The following is a 17,143-nucleotide window of genomic DNA, read 5'->3' as shown; positions in this document are numbered from 1 at the left end:
TGTTTTACACGGTGGGCAATGCTTCACACAGGAGACCGAATTAGCTACAGCATCACAAACTGGGCACCGAGAATATCATAGTGCCTTTGTGTCATACAGTAACCTGTGCCAGGATGGGTGTACCAAGACTCGTTTGAAGCAATCAAGGAATTTAAAACAATTTGATAGCCGGTTTTTAAAAAAAGGCAGATATGTATGTGTTTGTCTGTTTTGATAGAAATGTGCTTTTCCATGTTTATTTAGTACATTGTGATACTGTACCTTACTGGTACTCTCTAGTTGCTGCTTTTCTCTGCACTTGCTCATGCAGTTTAGAACATAAGAAAGTTTACAAATGAGAGGAGGTCATTCGGCCTAGCTTGTTTGGTTGTTAGTAGCTTATTGATCCCAGAATCTCATCAAGAAGCTTCTTGAAGGATCCCAGGGTGTCAGCTTCAACACACATTACTGGGGAGTTGGTGCCAGACCCTCACAAGCTTTTGAACGCTTCAGTTGTTTTATTTTCATTTCTGCTGTTTGGATATCGCTGATCAGTCTTCAATTCAGTTACAGTACCAACAGAATGATTTTTCAGGACTATCGCAGATCTTACAGTTCCGGACATCTGCAAGTATAAACAATCGCATCGTTCAACTGAGGAGACCCATGAGTTAGTGGCTGTTTGTATACAGTTATGTAATAAATAAATATCAATCTGCTCAAGCATTGTATAACTTTCTAGATACTACAGTAGTGATACTGAACTGCACTTGCATGATGAGATTTTTTTCAAATTTTGTATTTTTTTTTATTTTTTTACAAAAAAAGATTTTACATATTCTTAACACATTTACATTGTGTCTTCATACTCATTGAAAAGCAATCAATTGTCGGGCACTGCCAGCACAGCACTGATTTGATGTGCAAAGTGTTTAAAGTGCAGTCATTATTTTCTACTATCAGCACTCTTGTCACAATCTTGTCTGATCAGCTGCCTTACCCATCGTGACTGAAACTAACTGAAACAGAAAGATGGGATTTCATTCGGCAGCAATAGGCTTGTTTAAGTACGTGTTGTTTTTTTTAATAACAAAATTCACACACAAGCCCAGGAATTTTTTTGAAAAGGTGTGTCTGCTTCAAGCTTCTCCCAGGATGCGAAACAGGTACAGTCTTTACAGGGGAAACATCTTGACGGCCCCGTTATCCCAGTATTCTTGATCTCATTCTGCCAGTCCTGTCATCCTGCTGACAAGTGCGTTTTGATCCTGTAGGTTCATTGCCTCATAGCTGGACAGTGCCAGCGTGAAGGTGGCTGTTGCGGAGGTCAAAGTGCAGAGAACAGGTGAGTTTCCCTGCACAGTAAAATGCAAAGGTCACATTAAACATTACATATGCACTATACAGTACCTGACAGGGCTTGCATTGGAAGCTGTCATTGAGGGGCTCACCATCATGTCTGCTAGTGGAACAGATGATAGCACCACTTTGCTGTCTTGTCGGCTCTGGATTTCATGAATGCTGCCCCTCCTCTGTGCCAGATCTCCCAGGACAGTGCCCAGGTGGTCTTCACTCACTGTGATCTCCAGGCTCATCAGTGGCTCCAGGACCTGGCTCCCTGCTTGCTTTAGAGCCTGTGTGTATGAAAGCAGCAATCCATTACACACTGCCATCAACAGACAGACTGCAACTTTCCTGACAATGTCATTCCAGGATGTGCTGCAGTGCATGGTGTACAAAGTGACTTCTGTTCTATATAAGCCACAAATACTGCTACAACTAATAATAATAATAATGAATACAAATATTTTTACAATTTGATTAAACGGTGCAGAACCAGTGCCAATTTCCTTATATGGTAGATTTTATTTATTTATTTATTTATTTAGTTTTAATATAGTTTTAATTAGTTTTGCTCTTCAATTGAAATAAATTGATATACAAGTTTAAACCAGTGTAGTTTTCTTTTCTCTCCATAGTATTGCTTCATAAGCAGGGGTGATCATTCATTGTATTCTGTACAGCCGGTCTCGGTTTTAAAGGGCTGTACAGTATGTAGGACTAATTTTGAATACTAAAATATTCTATAGTCTTAAATCTGTAAAACTGTTTGCATGAGAAATCTGTATTGCTTTACCTGCAGTGGTGCTGGAGTTGAGGATGTTTTCCCGGTAAGACACCTGCAGAGGTCCCAGCTGTGTCTCAATCCCATATTCCCTTCGGATTCGATTATGAATGATCTCAATGTGCAGCTCTCCCATTCCGCACATTACAGTCTAAAACAAGACCAAAGCACATACAGCAAACTCTAAATAGGTCATTCTTACAGTAAATCGCTGTTTTATTTTTTATTTTTTTCTTGAAAGCTCCAGTCTGTTTAGAGATCAGAGATCCATCTAGTGGTCACATGGTTTCACGACACCTTCTGAGTACAGTAGTGTACTTTCTAGTAAACTGTCTCTCTTGCCCTTCTGATGGCTGTGTTTTAGCATTAACTATTAGCATTGTGTTAGTAATGAATGCCACCCTCACCTGCCCTGAGTCTGGATCAGTCTTGACAGTCAGACTGGGGTATTCCCTCTGTAAGCTGTTCAAGGCATGGTCCAAGTCTTTTCAGAAACCAAAACAAAATGATAGGAATACAATCTAGAATCATAAATTCTGATTCTATCAAACTTATTCTTATGTATCCACCTTTTATTGTACTGTATTCTTAACAAATTCAATACAAAACAACACTACAGCACAGTTTAGGAGTAACACATTACTTTCCTCAAAATCATTTCTTTGGCAGACCTGCTGTACCCATTAGTTTTTATTCCCAATTTTGCTTAATTGAGCTTTTCTCTCGAGTAAAGGCATTTTCTCATGATTAAGGTCCTAGAAGAAACATCTAGTTGACTTGAGTTTATTTTAAGTACCTGTTTTGTTGTTTTTTTTTTTTTAGGTCATGAAATACATGTTGTATGCTAAGGAATACACATGATACTAAATAATCACGAAATTGTTGTAGGCATCAGATCCACACACTAATGCATCTGGTTGTTTGACCATTGAAGAAGGCTGTGGGATCTCAACCCCCGCCAGCACCAGGCTCTCTCGGGCGGAACCTCGCTTCTTCCCACCGATCTTTCCATGCCCAGATTTGGAAGAAACAGCGGTGTCCCCGGTGGCAGTCTAGGGGATCATGTGCACATGTGAAACTGGCTGCAATCCCATGCCACTTGGAAGTACATTCTGGTGGCTGCACAACCAGGTGCCATGTGCGGACAGTATGGTTGCTAGCAACTTGATTGTGCAAATGCTTTGTGCAACAAGCTATGCTGCAAAAAGTGAGTCTCCTTAAGAAATGAGCTTGAACCGGCTGAGATTGTAATTGGAACCACATGCAGTATATATATATATATATATATATATATATATATATATATATATATATATATATATATATATATATACAGGAAAGTTCTGAGAAAGATGGGCCCCAAGACATTGTGATCAAGAAGGGGCCATTGCTTTTCAATGACAGCTTTAGAAGACCTTGATGCGGAATCAATACGTAGAATTCATGCCCAGTGGTGATTGAAAATGAAGAGGCCCTAAATATCCCATCACCATGAACACTTGGGTGTAAATATTATGTTATCATGCATTAATAAATGGTTAAAAAAAAAATATGAAGCTTTATTTTAATTTTTTTAAAGGTTATAAAAATTATGAAACTCTTAAAATACTGTAACTAAATGACAGCCTGTTGTAATTATTAAACAGTTTATCAACTTGAAGTGAGAAAAAGGACATGTGTAGATCATCCATGTGTATGACTATTCATTGACTCGCCTACTTCAGCCCCACAGTGAGGGCAATGTTTCCAACAGTCAAGGAAGGGATCTCCATTTGCTGGTCAGCAAACGGGAGCAAGAGGCGACTTAGCCTTTCCCTGCATGGGTTCAACAAACAAATCAACCAACACAGCGATATCAGAAGCATAGTGTCTTCAAGAAAACAAAGCAAACCGTCCACAGACTTCAGATGCAGTGAATGCACAGAATGCTCTTCTACGGAGTGACTAATCATCCAGACAACAAGGAATGACATGCTTCATTGCTGCGGGCACTGTGTACAGAGGAGGTGCGTACATACGTGGTGTTCCTGTTGATATTGTAGACGGCAGACTGGGGCTTCATGGTCCCAGAGTAGACGCGCACAAACACCAGAGGCCCACGCTGTTTATCATGAATAACTTTGAAAGAGGGCGCACAGATCATCCCCGTACCACTGCCTGCAGGACAAAAGAGAACCTGCTCAACTGGATACAGTCAACATGACCACTCATTGGTCTTCACTACACAGTGTAGAGCAAGGTACTTTTACAAAGGAAATATATATGCAGGGTTATATCCGTCTGGTCACTATAGAAGGGTGGTCCTTCCATACAGATATATTACTGTCAGTAACTATTGGTATCTGAAACAGTTTACTGCCTTGTATTGTACAACTGAAAAATACTACACAATATCAGTAATGATGCAATATAACGGTATGTGAATATGTAAAAACATGCTGTGTGTGCAATAGGGTTAACCCATCAACCGTGACATGGAAAAGCACGTTTCACTGCTTCACTCTGCCTTGCTTATGGATACTTACAAGAGCTCATGGTGGCGTTCGTTGGGAGCCGGCAGATACATTGTGATGGCATCCAGTAACGGCTGGACTCCTTTGTTCTTCAGAGCACTTTCACAGAACACAGGCACAGCTGTACGAGCCAATGGGAAGGGAAGCACCACAGGCTCAGTCCATCAGGGGACCACTTGATTAGTCTAGCTTAACATCACTCCGGTTCAGGGTACAGATTGAGTTATACACACATTTAAAAGTGAACTCCTGATCTCACTGCAACACAGAACTAGAGGCTGTACATACTGTTTGTTTATACAAAGTGAAAAAGGCAAGCTGCATACAAAGATAGACAAACAGGGCTTAGTTAACCAGGGAAGCAGACCTACCCTTTAAACTTTGACACACAATTATATTAACTCTGGGCTTCTTTTGAAACTCTTTCAAAGTCATTTCCCAGTTTATAATACTTTATTATATTTAAGTCCACCTCCTACTGTTTTGTTTTGGAATGACACTTACTTTTACACAGGGCAATGCATCCAAATTCTCATTGAATTCCCCCAGAACTAACACTGCAAATTTGTCATCCAGGTCCGCTATCTGTAGAGATTAAAAGAAGAATGCAATTAAATATTGTTTAATCACTTAAAAGGGCCATTCCATAAGTTTATAATGACTTCTGGCACCCAGAATGGAACGTTCTCGTATTATACTTTTCTAGAATTTTGATTTGATCATACCGTCCTTGTTCTGTACTTTTCTAGAAATTTCATTTCATCATACTGCCATTGTACTATACTTTTCTAAATTTTGGAAATGTAGAGAGGGAAGGCCAGTTTTGTACGATTGACATCGGGGTAAAATCTGTCAAATATAAGTGTCAAATTGAAGACTCCCCATCTTACTGAGACAGAAGTACACTTCCAAATCTCTTGTAATCCCACTGCAAGTCCTGTGTTCAGTGATACTTTTCACAGAACTTCAGAACAAACAACACAGAGCTACATCAGTGCTTCCCCACCAGTGTCCAAAGTACATTATTAGGAATTTCACAACAGATGGCTCGAGCATTTCACCAAGCCTTGATTTTTGCAACACTGTACCACACTCATACAAAAACATTTTGTTAAAAAGATGAAGTTGGTTCCTTCATGCTTTTCCACCCATATAAAAACAACAAAACAGGAAAACTAAATTAAAGGTCAAAGCCACCCACACCTAAGCATTGATTATGACACTCACACAAACATAACCACTGAGTCAACACCTACACAGGATTTACTGTTCCAAACCAAGAACAACAATGACTCCAGATTACACACAGACACTCAAAAACTAAAAAAAGTAATATTGTAGGGATTGACTGTCAGAAACATGATTTTTTTTTAAATGATTGTTGTGGTATTGTAGGGATTGACTGTATGAAACATGATTATTTTTTCTTGCATCTCTGGCTTCTTTCAGCAAGTCGGGATCATTTGCAGTGGTCAGGGGTGTCCTCTCAAACACTCTCCCATCATCTCGGCTTGATCTGGGGCTCCAAGTGATCTTTTCATTGGTAACTAGATCGACCAGCCCTTCGAAGGCTTTGCCAGTTCCAATGGGTAGCTGTGGGATCACAAACATTAGTACAGACTTTCAAACCACAGTATATGGCACACTGATCTCGGACACAGAGTTGTGTTTGATTTCTTGTCTTGGCTAGTTTAACCTACAATATCTGAGTCCACAATTAACTCTTACTACAGGGAGATACCCCTGGGGCACACAATTATAGAGCTAGCTCCATTACCCTACTGGCAAGGAGGTGTGGAACAAGAGCAATGTACAGTAAGAGCGCCAAAACTGCGCGACTGGACTGTAGTTTTTAATTGTACATGCTCTGCTAAAATGTGTTCAGCTCTGTGAGAGGTCCTGGTCTTGAAAGACACTATATACATGCAATAATGTTGTATTTTCCACTGTATTGCTGTGTGATGTAAATTACCTCAAGTGTTTCAAATTGCTGCATTTGTAATACATTACAGTTCAACTTACTGCCTAGAACTCAATCAAGCAAATTATTCTGGGGCTCAGATTTGACCGAGAGGAAAGTCACAATTAGTTTCTTCAGCTTTTACAGCTGTTTTATATCTTATCATGACTTAATACCTGTAGAGAGAGAGGCTTGACCTTTAGTTTCTGTCTGATGCTCTCAACTGAATACACAAAACAAAAAAAAAAAAAAAAAACAGGTCAGAAGACACAACTATTTATCACACACATCACGATAAAGCTCATATATTATCATACACTTTTACACTCTTTGTCATGCAATAAAATGTAACAGAACAGATAGCAGACCTTAAGGGTATAACTTACCCCTTCGCTTCTATTGATTCTATTGACGCAGCACATTTTCAGTTACTGACTTTACTGTAGTTTGTTTGATAAAATAAGATTACAATAACAGGGGGGTGGAACCGTTATTGCAACTTTCACAGAACAACAAAAGCACCCCACCTGATCCTCCCAGCCAAGATTTCAATACGAAAACTTTCCATGTGCATTGTGTTAGCTGGCTCCAGGCTTGTCCATTTTGTTAAGGAAGCAGATGCGCGGGACATGATGCTTCTCTGCTTGTCGCCAAACAGCCAGTTTCTGTGCCTGCAGGGGAAAACAAACACTACAAATTGATGTTCAAATTCTGCACCTTTAGGTGGTTTGTAGCCCTCTGTCCCAGTGTGTATTCTGAGATCAACCAGTGCTGGCATTCAACAAAGGTATGCACTGGATAATTGCAAAGCACTGCAAAGTGCAAAATAACATACCTAGTAAAACTGTTTATATTAATGCTAATATTAATTGAAATACAACAGCACAAGACATAGCAGCTTCTTACCTCCACACCAGCTGAAGCATCAAAAACAGCTACAGCACCATCCAGCACTCAAAGAGCCCGCTCAACTTCAACTGTGAAATCCACATGACCTGACAAAAAAAACAAAAAACACAAACGAAGCAGAAGTGCTTTTCAGTGCAGGGTGGATCTGATTTTTGTTGCACTTCTTTTCCTCTAGTATATTGAACACACAGGTATGCTGAACGTGATACTGTCTTCTGTTACTCTGAAGGTGATACTGTCTTCTGTTACAACAGGAATGAACAGCATGGAGATCTGAGCCTGATTCAGACTCAATATCTTCCTGATCAGCGCTGTGAGCTGGCCGTGGCAGAAGACTGAGCGTTTACCATGGAGATCTGACAGATGTGAAATACAGTACATGGCACCACTTATACCTTGTGCAAGATCGTTATGCTCACCAGACAATCTAATAGCCTCTACCGGACAGGGTGTCTCAATTGCTCATGTACCCTGTAAGGGTGTGGGGGTTTGAATCTGTTTAAACAATATTCATGGTTTGATGAATGACTCTTAATCCATGTTCAAGCTCAGTTAGTACCTGGTGTGTCAATCAGATTAATCCTGTGGTCCTTCCAGTCGAAGGTGACAGCAGCTGACTGAATGGTAATCCCCCGCTCTCTCCTGTGCCATAAAATCTGTCACAGTGTCGCCATCTGGAGGAAACAAAAACCTTGTCAGTGCCCTTTCATTTACTGCACCTTTGGCTGTAACATAAATCCAAGCACTTAATAAAAAGCTCAACTACTGAAAATGATAACACTAGAATATTAGGACATTTTATGTTACATTCCTATTGCATTTTACTAACATGTTTTCAAAATTCCTACACATGGAGGGAAGTTTAGACTGTTTTTTATATCTATATTTTAAATAAGTATCTTGCATATGGAATTTTATATATTGGCAGCACTGGAGACTGCTGGCCTCTCTCTTTATGCACAGAAAAGGAATGACATAACAAGTGGCAATACCATGCAGGTACGCCTCAAGCCATCCCAAAAGGTGCAGTTCAGTCAGTGCAATCCTTGGAGACTACATGCAAAGGTGACAAGTGCCAACTGTACAGAATAGTGTGATGTGGACTCTACTCTCCGCTGAAGGCTCACTTGTGACTGACACAGGAATGAACTGCCTCCATGACAGTTCTTGTTTTGAACATCAAGATCACGGCTCTTTCATAAGCCAGTAACAAACAGGAGGTCACCTCCGAGCGCCCGGGTGTATCCTGAGTAATAAAGCATTCTCTCTGTCGTTGTGGTCTTTCCTGCATCAATTTGAGCCATGATACCAATATTGCGGATTCTATGGAACAAACAAAAGTTTGTTGAAGCAATACAACTTCTGCTATAAGTAACATATTACAGGTGTCAGGGCCATAAACATGAGATCACTATTAATTACATCCACAACATACAGGATAGAATATCACAACAAAATAATGCTCAGCGTAGTACTGTGTTAAAGTACTTACTTGGCTATGTCTGGACTGACAAGCGTTCTTGCACACTTGAGGTGATCCCCTGTAAATTTAAGAAAAGATGATTGCAGGAATCGTTGCAATAAATGTACACAATACACAAGTGATGTACACTACTGTCTCGTACACATACTCTGCATTTTATAAAGCAGTACTTATTGCAGAATTACCTGGAAAGGAACTGTAATTTGTTTTCTCTAAGAATCTCCATCTGGACCAAGTTCCAGTCCTGGCCTTCCAGCACTGCACGCATTTCAATAAAAGTGAAGAGAAAATTATTACAAAATAGTGTAGGTAAAACATGTACGTTATTATCGCTCTCAACACAAAATCACAGTTACCAGAATCACAAAAAAGTAAATCCCTATGACTTCTATCTTCTGTTTGTACTGTACAAGTAGGGCTTGACATTTTCAGGTTTTAGTTTTGATCACATGATATCCCTGGGCTTGACATTTTCAGGTTTTATATTTGATCACACGATATCCCTTTAAACTGATTTTGAGCCAATTCTTTTTCCTAATTAAACTCATTTAACAGCGTTGTCCTGACAGATTTCCTTTTCAGCATAAATTAGCCTGTACGGAATGTACACTGACAGCAAGCCCATCAATTAAAATGTCCTTGATTTGTAGCAAAGAAAAAAAAAACTTAAACCCAGTCTACTTAGTAGTTTTCTCTTTATTAGGATGCAGATAAACTGCTAATTAACATTTAAAGGCAGGCAAATGTATGTATGTTCAGAACTACCCTTGCCACTATACTGCTATCTGCGGCAATATGACCCCTAGCAGGGCATAATAAACGTGTACAGATTTTAATCTCAGGTGTCAGAGTCACACATTATAATATTTTGTTGAGTGGCCTTACCCCAGAATGGATGCTGGTTGACCTGCAGACCTTTTCTATCGCTAATCTCAGCAGCATTTCAGCTTCTCTTTAAATGCAGTCCCTCTGGGAATGAAAAAGTGCTTAAAGCAAAGAGCTTACATGAAAGAAGGATGCAGGATCAAGTCATAGCTCAGAGCTATTGTCTTACTGAGATCCAGTTTTAAAGACGCATGCACAGAATTTGACCTTGACCAATTACTGAACCTTCTGATTCAGTCTCTACAACCAACCAAATTAAAAATTGACATTGCATTGTGGGTCTCCTGTAAATAATATATAATAAGCATAACATATAACTAACACAATGGTGGGAAATTATGGGATGATGCACCTATCAGTGAAACGTCAAGGTTGTTTGGCCCTATCAATGTATGTACTCTGTTTGTATACTGATGCTATTGATTTGTAACCCTTAAAACAACCACGTGCTCTGGGTTGCCCAAGCATCACTTTATAATGAGCATACGGCTTGTTTATTACTGAAATACATCACTGTCACCTTATAGGGTAGCTGTAATGAATTACAAAAGTATGAACAGGTTGCAAATGTGCTGAGTGTCAGCTACACTTGAGGTGTTGAGGCTTGGAGCAGGAGACACTGAGGATGCCACTGCAAAACTGCAAGTGCAACATTTGTTATCATTGTTTGTATTCTGCTAAATTTCAACAAAGCCTGTCTTGCTTTATTCCACAGAATACTTTAACTTGGTAAACACCTAGATACTGTATGTACATAAGTCACAATATAATTTGTATTTATCATAAAAGTCATTGCTCATGACTGAAGACCTTATTTTCAAAGCTTTCTCTGTTTATTTATTTATTTTTAAGAATTGTAATTTTACAAAATGAGATACATTGGGAGCGCTGAAGTGAAGTTGAAATACATAACTTAGTTGCCCGGCTTTAGTTCTGTAAAATTAACAGGTGTTAAAATGAATTTATTAAATAGTGGAGTGAACGGTTTGAAAATATAGCCCTATAAGTTCCACGACGTGACTGTGATCTCCCATCCAGTTCACTGTAATGATGTTTCGTAACCCTCGCCTTCAAATACGCACTGTGGTACAGCAATTAACAGAGTTCAGAATTGCTAACTTATTGCACGTCATTATTAAAATAAAATTGAGAAAAATCTTAGATTTCTAATAATGCTGGAAAGCATGCCCATGCACCTGTACAATATGTTTGATATAAATTAATAACCAACCCCTTCAGAGCACTCTGTCCACCAATTATACTGGAGCGGTATAGTTGTTTTACCCGCACAATATTCCGACTAGAAACTAGTCGTCGTCCGAAAGCTTCCGTTCAGGTTATGAAACTTTTTTTTATTTTTATTTTTTTAAATGACGATATTGTAACTAAATTATCATGTTTCAAATTATTGAATGATTCTATTTCATAAAAGCGATGGTCCTCATAATGTATTCTCTATCCATGTTATCCATGATAATGAATAATAATGTACTTCTCAAATTTCTAACCCTGACATCTATCGTCCTCAACTTCTTCCGGTTTCTTGGCTCCCAGTCGAAATTATTTGGCCGGTGCTCTTTCTTTCAAATCGGGTTGGGGGAGAGTAACATCAAGATAGAACAGACCCGAAAATAACATCTGTAAAAAGAAAGACCCCCCCTTCCTAGCAACCGTTTATACCTGGAACCGGTCAGTAACAACACCCAGCATGGTAAGCCAGATTCTTTGGAATTTATTCTGAAAGACCGTTCGAACAGAGAAATGTTTTTAAAAACACAACACGTGGCTCCGTGAAGACTGCGGGAAGCACGGTATAGTACACAGGTCAGGTGTTGATATGTTATTAATAATGAGAATGCATACCGATACAAACGTGTGTACGTGGCTGTGCAATCTTTGGAATTCAACATTTTACTCGGCCACTATTTCATATAATTCGTAACATAATCAAAACAGTTATTGATTGATTTTGTTGTCGTTGGTGTTATCCGTTTTTTCGTACTGTCTGTATGCTGAAAAAATAAACTGGTGAACATGTTCTTTTATCCACCACAATGATGATAGGACCGCTTCTACCCTTCCTTAAGTTTGTAGTGCCCCGTCGCTATGTTAAACATATCTGAGTTGTAAGCTTAATGTGTTAACATGTCTTTAGTGTAGCAAGATGATGCCAAATTGTAGTTTATGTTTAAAGACACAAACTTAACACACTACTGCAAACAGCAAAGGATTAAACCTAAGCCGTAAGGATACTTTGTAAGTTTTTTGGAGCATTTAACTGGCATCTACCCGTTAGTTTGAATTCTGTCTTTAACTATATTGTTATAACTTAATCTAATTTTGTTAACCGCAAAAGTTGTCAATTACATGAGTACAACTTGTGTTGTGATTTTTTTTCAGAGAGATGTATTTGGTACTTAATGGGTTAATGCACAGATTCACGAAAGTCATTTCAGCCGTTTGCAAATACAACCTTCAATAGCTGAGCCAATCGTGTCAGTATTTGAGTCCCAACAACGGAATTATATTAGGGAATGTAAAAAAGCGTTAACTGTTAAAGTTCTGCTTTCTGATTAATTAATATAAACCGTGGAGTAATCTAGTAACTAATTATGCAACTTTACCGTTTGACTTCAAAATGTATGGTCTATATGCAACATTGCATATTTTCTACATGAAAAAGTTACAAACGTCAGACTGTTCAAATGCTGGTATGGCTCATAGTAGCTAATTTATCAAAGAGCTTTGTCTGGTTGCTTTTTGGAGTGAAATGCCTTATTTCTCAATGTTTGTCCTTTTGTTTGAGACAAAACAAATTGATTCATACTTAAGATAATCATTTAAGGGCCACTACAAACAGTAATGTAGTTTAACGTGTAATAGCAACAAAAGTGGTTTTAGCTTGTCCCAGTTGTGCCATGATCCTTTTTTTAAAACGTATCCCTTTTTGAAATGTGTCCCTTTGTGTAGAAATTATATATTGTCTCTCTTGGCTGTTTTTGTAAAAATGTGGTCTTGTGACTATATTTGTATCGTGATTTATGTTTTAAAATGTTAAAAAATAGACACTACCATGACTCTAGATAGATCATAGTTTTTAGTGGGTATACCCAGTAAATACTCTTCTCACCATGTTGTGAATGTTCCACTTGCAGCCACAGAATGAACACATTGAGTTACACCGCAAGCGGCACGGTTATCGCCTGGACTACCATGAGAAGAAGAGGAAGAAGGAGAGCCGTGAGGCTCACGAGCGCTCGCACAAAGCCAGGAAGATGATCGGTCTGAAGGCCAAACTGTACCACAAACAGCGCCATTCCGAAAAGATCCAGATGAAGAAGACGTAAGTACGGTAGATTCACTTCACATCACTAACAGTGGAGTGCTTTTTAGTTCTTTCCACTTTTTTTTTCTTTTGTTCGTGTGCTTCTGGGAAAAAAATCGAATTGAACAGACTGAACTGATGAAGCTGTATTCCTGATACCTCCTGGATACGTATATGCTGATGGCATCTTTTGAGAAGTAACTGCAGAACATAATTTCTGTTTAAACTGATTTAAATCTCCTTATAATGTGTTTCCATCACCACCTTATTCAGTTTAAGATGCTGGTGCAGTTTAAGATTGTGTTTATCTGCTGTTGGTTTATGGGTGCTCCAGTTTGCTTATCACCCTCTATTCATTTCTGCAGCATCAAGATGCACGAACAGAGAAACACCAAGCAGAAGAAAGATGAGAAGACTCCTGAGGGAGCAGTGCCAGCGTACCTGCTGGACAGAGAGGGCCAGTCCCGTGCCAAGGTCCTCTCCAACATGATCAAACAGAAGAGGAAAGAAAAGGCTGTAAGTTAAAAGCTGGAAACTTGCAAAATAAATGTAATAAGTGACATTCGTTTTTTGTTTTTTTGGTAACATCCACAGGTTGAAAATATTTTGAGTAATTCTGTATTATTTTTGCAAGCTCTATTTATTGACCTAATGTCAAAATAACCCCCATTTAGTACCAACATGAACCCCTTCTCCATACCACCCATCTTATGTAATTAACCAGATACAACAACCATAAATGTGATATTTTTTTATATAGGTATATATAGACCTGTTCTGGATTTGTATGCATGATATATAAATATATACTGTGCATTAAAGTAACTGGTTCTATCCTAAGGGTAAATGGGAAGTCCCTCTGCCTAAAGTTCGCGCTCAGGGTGAGACCGAGGTCTTGAAGGTAATCCGCACAGGGAAGAGACAGAAGAAAGCCTGGAAGAGAATGGTCACCAAAGTCTGCTTTGTGGGCGAAGGATTCACTCGCAAGCCTCCCAAGTATGAAAGATTCATCAGACCTATGGTAAGATGCACAACAGTTCATGGTTTGTAATAAATCAATCTTAAAATGACCAAGACTGAAAAAAAAAAAAAACTATCATTAGAATAAGATCTTTCCCACAAGTCCCTTACGTTTGTGTAGAATATTTGTATTTATTTAGACTTTATTTTCACTTATTTGGGTGAAACCCATTTATCTTTGCTGTAACCCTGAGAGCAAGGATAAACCACTCATTTTCTCTGCTTTACTTCTAGGGTTTACGTTTCAAGAAAGCACACGTCACACACCCAGAACTGAAAGCCACATTCTGCCTGCCAATTCTAGGGGTGAAGAAGAACCCCTCCTCCCCTCTGTACACAACCCTGGGGGTAATAACCAAAGGAACAGTCATTGAGGTCAACGTCAGCGAACTGGGCCTGGTCACTCAGGGAGGCAAAGTGATTTGGGGTAAATGCTGAGTTTCTGCTTTGAAATTTGGTATAGTTTAGTTTTCTTAGGATGTATTGAAATTGGAATAGTTTATTTTTCTTATGATTTATTTGAGTGTAGAAAGCCAGCTGTCCTTGTACGACCCTCTTTACTAATTCAGTTTTCAGTATTACACTTTGTTTGATGTGCAAGTCACAGGGAGATTACAGGGGAGCACTGTATATGTTTATGCATTATGAAGCTAGTAATGCTGAAGTGACACTTAAAAATGGCATTTTTATGATAAGAATATAGCTATTTTTTGGTTTATTATAGAACTATTTCACACAAATGTAATCTTCTGAATATGGATAATACATTTCATTATAAATATATTTTTTTTATAAATATCTGATTTTAATTCGCATCCATGTCATGTCCACCCTGATCATTTATTAAAAGAAAATTCTTGTCCCAGTAGTTCTGTAAAAAAATTAAAATAATGCTTTTTTTTTTTTCAGGTAAATATGCCCAAGTTACTAATAACCCTGAAAATGATGGATGCATTAATGCAGTTTTGCTTGTATAAGAACACTCTGCCTTTAAGAACTGTGCCACATGTGCAGGGATCAGGACTTGAAATAAATACCCCAACAAAGATCTGGAGGGTCAGAATGGGTTTTTTGGGTGAAGAAGATTGACATCATCCCTTTGGGATGCAGTGACTGGGACATCCCATACAATGGGTCTGAATGACTATTATATTGGTGACTGGATCGCTATCATATTGGTGACCGTTTCACAGTGATTTGTACTGTGTTCATAGCAACATTTAATAAAATATAACACTGTTCACATATTGTGTAGTTTGTAGTGATACTCTGATTAATTCTTGGAACTAACTTTTTAATGTATTCATGTTAGGCTAGTTTACAGTTTACATTGGGCTACTATTGTAATTATCACATTATAATGACTTTTTTTTTTTTTTTTTGGCCTTTATTCTTCCCTAAAGGCAGCTGGTTTCATGTTGCTGGTTGAGCGTACCTGCATTTCATGCTGTTCTGGTTTCAATTGTATTTTTTGCACCCCAAATCACAAAGGTCATTAACATTAGTACTTTTTTTTTTTTAAGCTGTTTTTGGATGTTGTACATGTGAAACTACCAAGCCAAGCCACACAATTGTACACATGGAAACCTAACCATGTTAGTAAGGTCCTTTGAGTGCTGCACCCACAAAACTCTATCCATTTCTTTTGATTTATTTTTAGCTGAGATTTTTAAATGAATACAGCTTACCAAGTTTGTGTTAACCTGCGTTTTCAATTGCATCGTGTTGTTTAAACAGCAGATCGACAGCGTTCTCAATTCCAGTGTAATCTGCAATTGATTCTCTTATGCATGTACTGTATGTTTTACTTAGGAAAATTTCACTATGTATCATTACCCCTTTGCTGCCCAGTGTCCAATATATTTGACATTGAGAAAATAGCCATTAAATATGTATGGGAACATACACAGGGCAGCAAAGTGTTAATGAGAAAATAGATTCAAATGTAATTCCAATGGTTTGATTTTGTTCACATGTCCCTGACTCTTGTGTTTGCACTCATTCTGTGTGGTTTGTGCTTCTGCTGGGGTTCTAATAACATGTTTTGATGTTAGGTTCTAATAACATGCCTCATTCCTCATCCCACTGCAACCATGTGGCAGTGCAACTTCCCAACTCCAGTTAGTCCGAACTAAATGAAGAGAAAGTGGGGCGGTCAGTGTTGACAGAATTTACCATTGTCAGGACAAGCTCAAAGCACTGCAGAGCAAGGTACAGGCAGGTTTAGAGAGAAGTCAAAACTGAAAAAAGACCACAATGAGAAGTCATCACCAAGAAAAAGAAAAATAAAGTTTAATCCCTACCAGAGTACAATGTTTCAAATTAGTGTTCAAAAATGATCATCAAACACGACTCAAATAACTAAAGCACATTATTGCCAATGAAACCGTTCCATTTATACCAAAAAACGTAATGCTAATAAACTTTAGAATATTTGGGGTATAAAACCAGAGTACAGCTGTGACTGTTTAAAACGTCTTGCATCATAGAATGTGTACCTCAACACAAAATCAATACGAATATCAAGGATGGGCACGGTGGCTGCAATCCGATTGAGTTCTTGACCTATAGAAATCACACTTCCTCTGAATGTCTTCATTTCAAATTAACTACGTAGTACAATAATTGTAATGTGTGGCCATTTAATATGGTGGTGCCCTTCATGTCTCTTCAATGCTTTTTTCAGCTGTGTGCTGTGAATAAAGTTTGTTTGGGAATCTAAACCAGTGGCCCAAGAGAGGTTGGCAGTGAAAAATATATTTTTTTTTGTTCCTTTAAACAAAGAAAGAAGGCTTTTACAAGACGGCATGTATCCTGCCTGCCAGAAATAACACATTTCTTAGATTATTAGTTGCCTTTTATGAACACCTAAGAACAATTAGTCCACATGAAATGAATCCAACATCACAAAACCATTTGAGATTCGTCCATTCTTTGTGGTTTT

General features: G+C 38.5%; 1 protein-coding gene and 1 pseudogene across 1 annotated transcript; one reads left to right on the top strand and one right to left on the bottom strand.

The window, feature by feature from the left end:
- Window positions 1–387: 387 nt before the first annotated feature.
- LOC121327330 lies at window positions 388–11,331 on the bottom strand (annotated as a pseudogene).
- A 101-nt stretch (window positions 11,332–11,432) lies between these two features.
- Window positions 11,433–15,442, top strand: LOC121305401 (ribosome biogenesis protein NSA2 homolog). The gene is made up of 6 exons (XM_041237057.1): window positions 11,433–11,565; window positions 13,010–13,197; window positions 13,545–13,695; window positions 14,021–14,200; window positions 14,434–14,626; window positions 15,109–15,442. Exons 1-6 carry the CDS (start codon window positions 11,563–11,565, stop codon window positions 15,174–15,176), a joined length of 783 nt encoding a protein of 260 aa, XP_041092991.1. The 5' UTR covers window positions 11,433–11,562; the 3' UTR covers window positions 15,177–15,442.
- Window positions 15,443–17,143: the final 1,701 nt, after the last annotated feature.

The sequence above is a fragment of the Polyodon spathula genome, chromosome 2 (assembly GCF_017654505.1).
Source record: "Polyodon spathula isolate WHYD16114869_AA chromosome 2, ASM1765450v1, whole genome shotgun sequence".
Classification (NCBI taxonomy): domain Eukaryota; kingdom Metazoa; phylum Chordata; class Actinopteri; order Acipenseriformes; family Polyodontidae; genus Polyodon; species Polyodon spathula.
Note: the sequence above shows the minus strand (reverse complement) of the source record. Positions and strands in the feature narration are given on the sequence as shown.

Coding starts and splice junctions, on each gene's coding strand:
- LOC121305401 (XM_041237057.1), top strand. Junction 14,201..14,433: donor AAAGATTCATCAGACCTATG/GTAAGATGCACA, acceptor CTTTACTTCTAG/GGTTTACGTTTCAAGAAAGC. Junction 14,627..15,108: donor GGGAGGCAAAGTGATTTGGG/GTAAATGCTGAG, acceptor TTTTTTTTTCAG/GTAAATATGCCCAAGTTACT.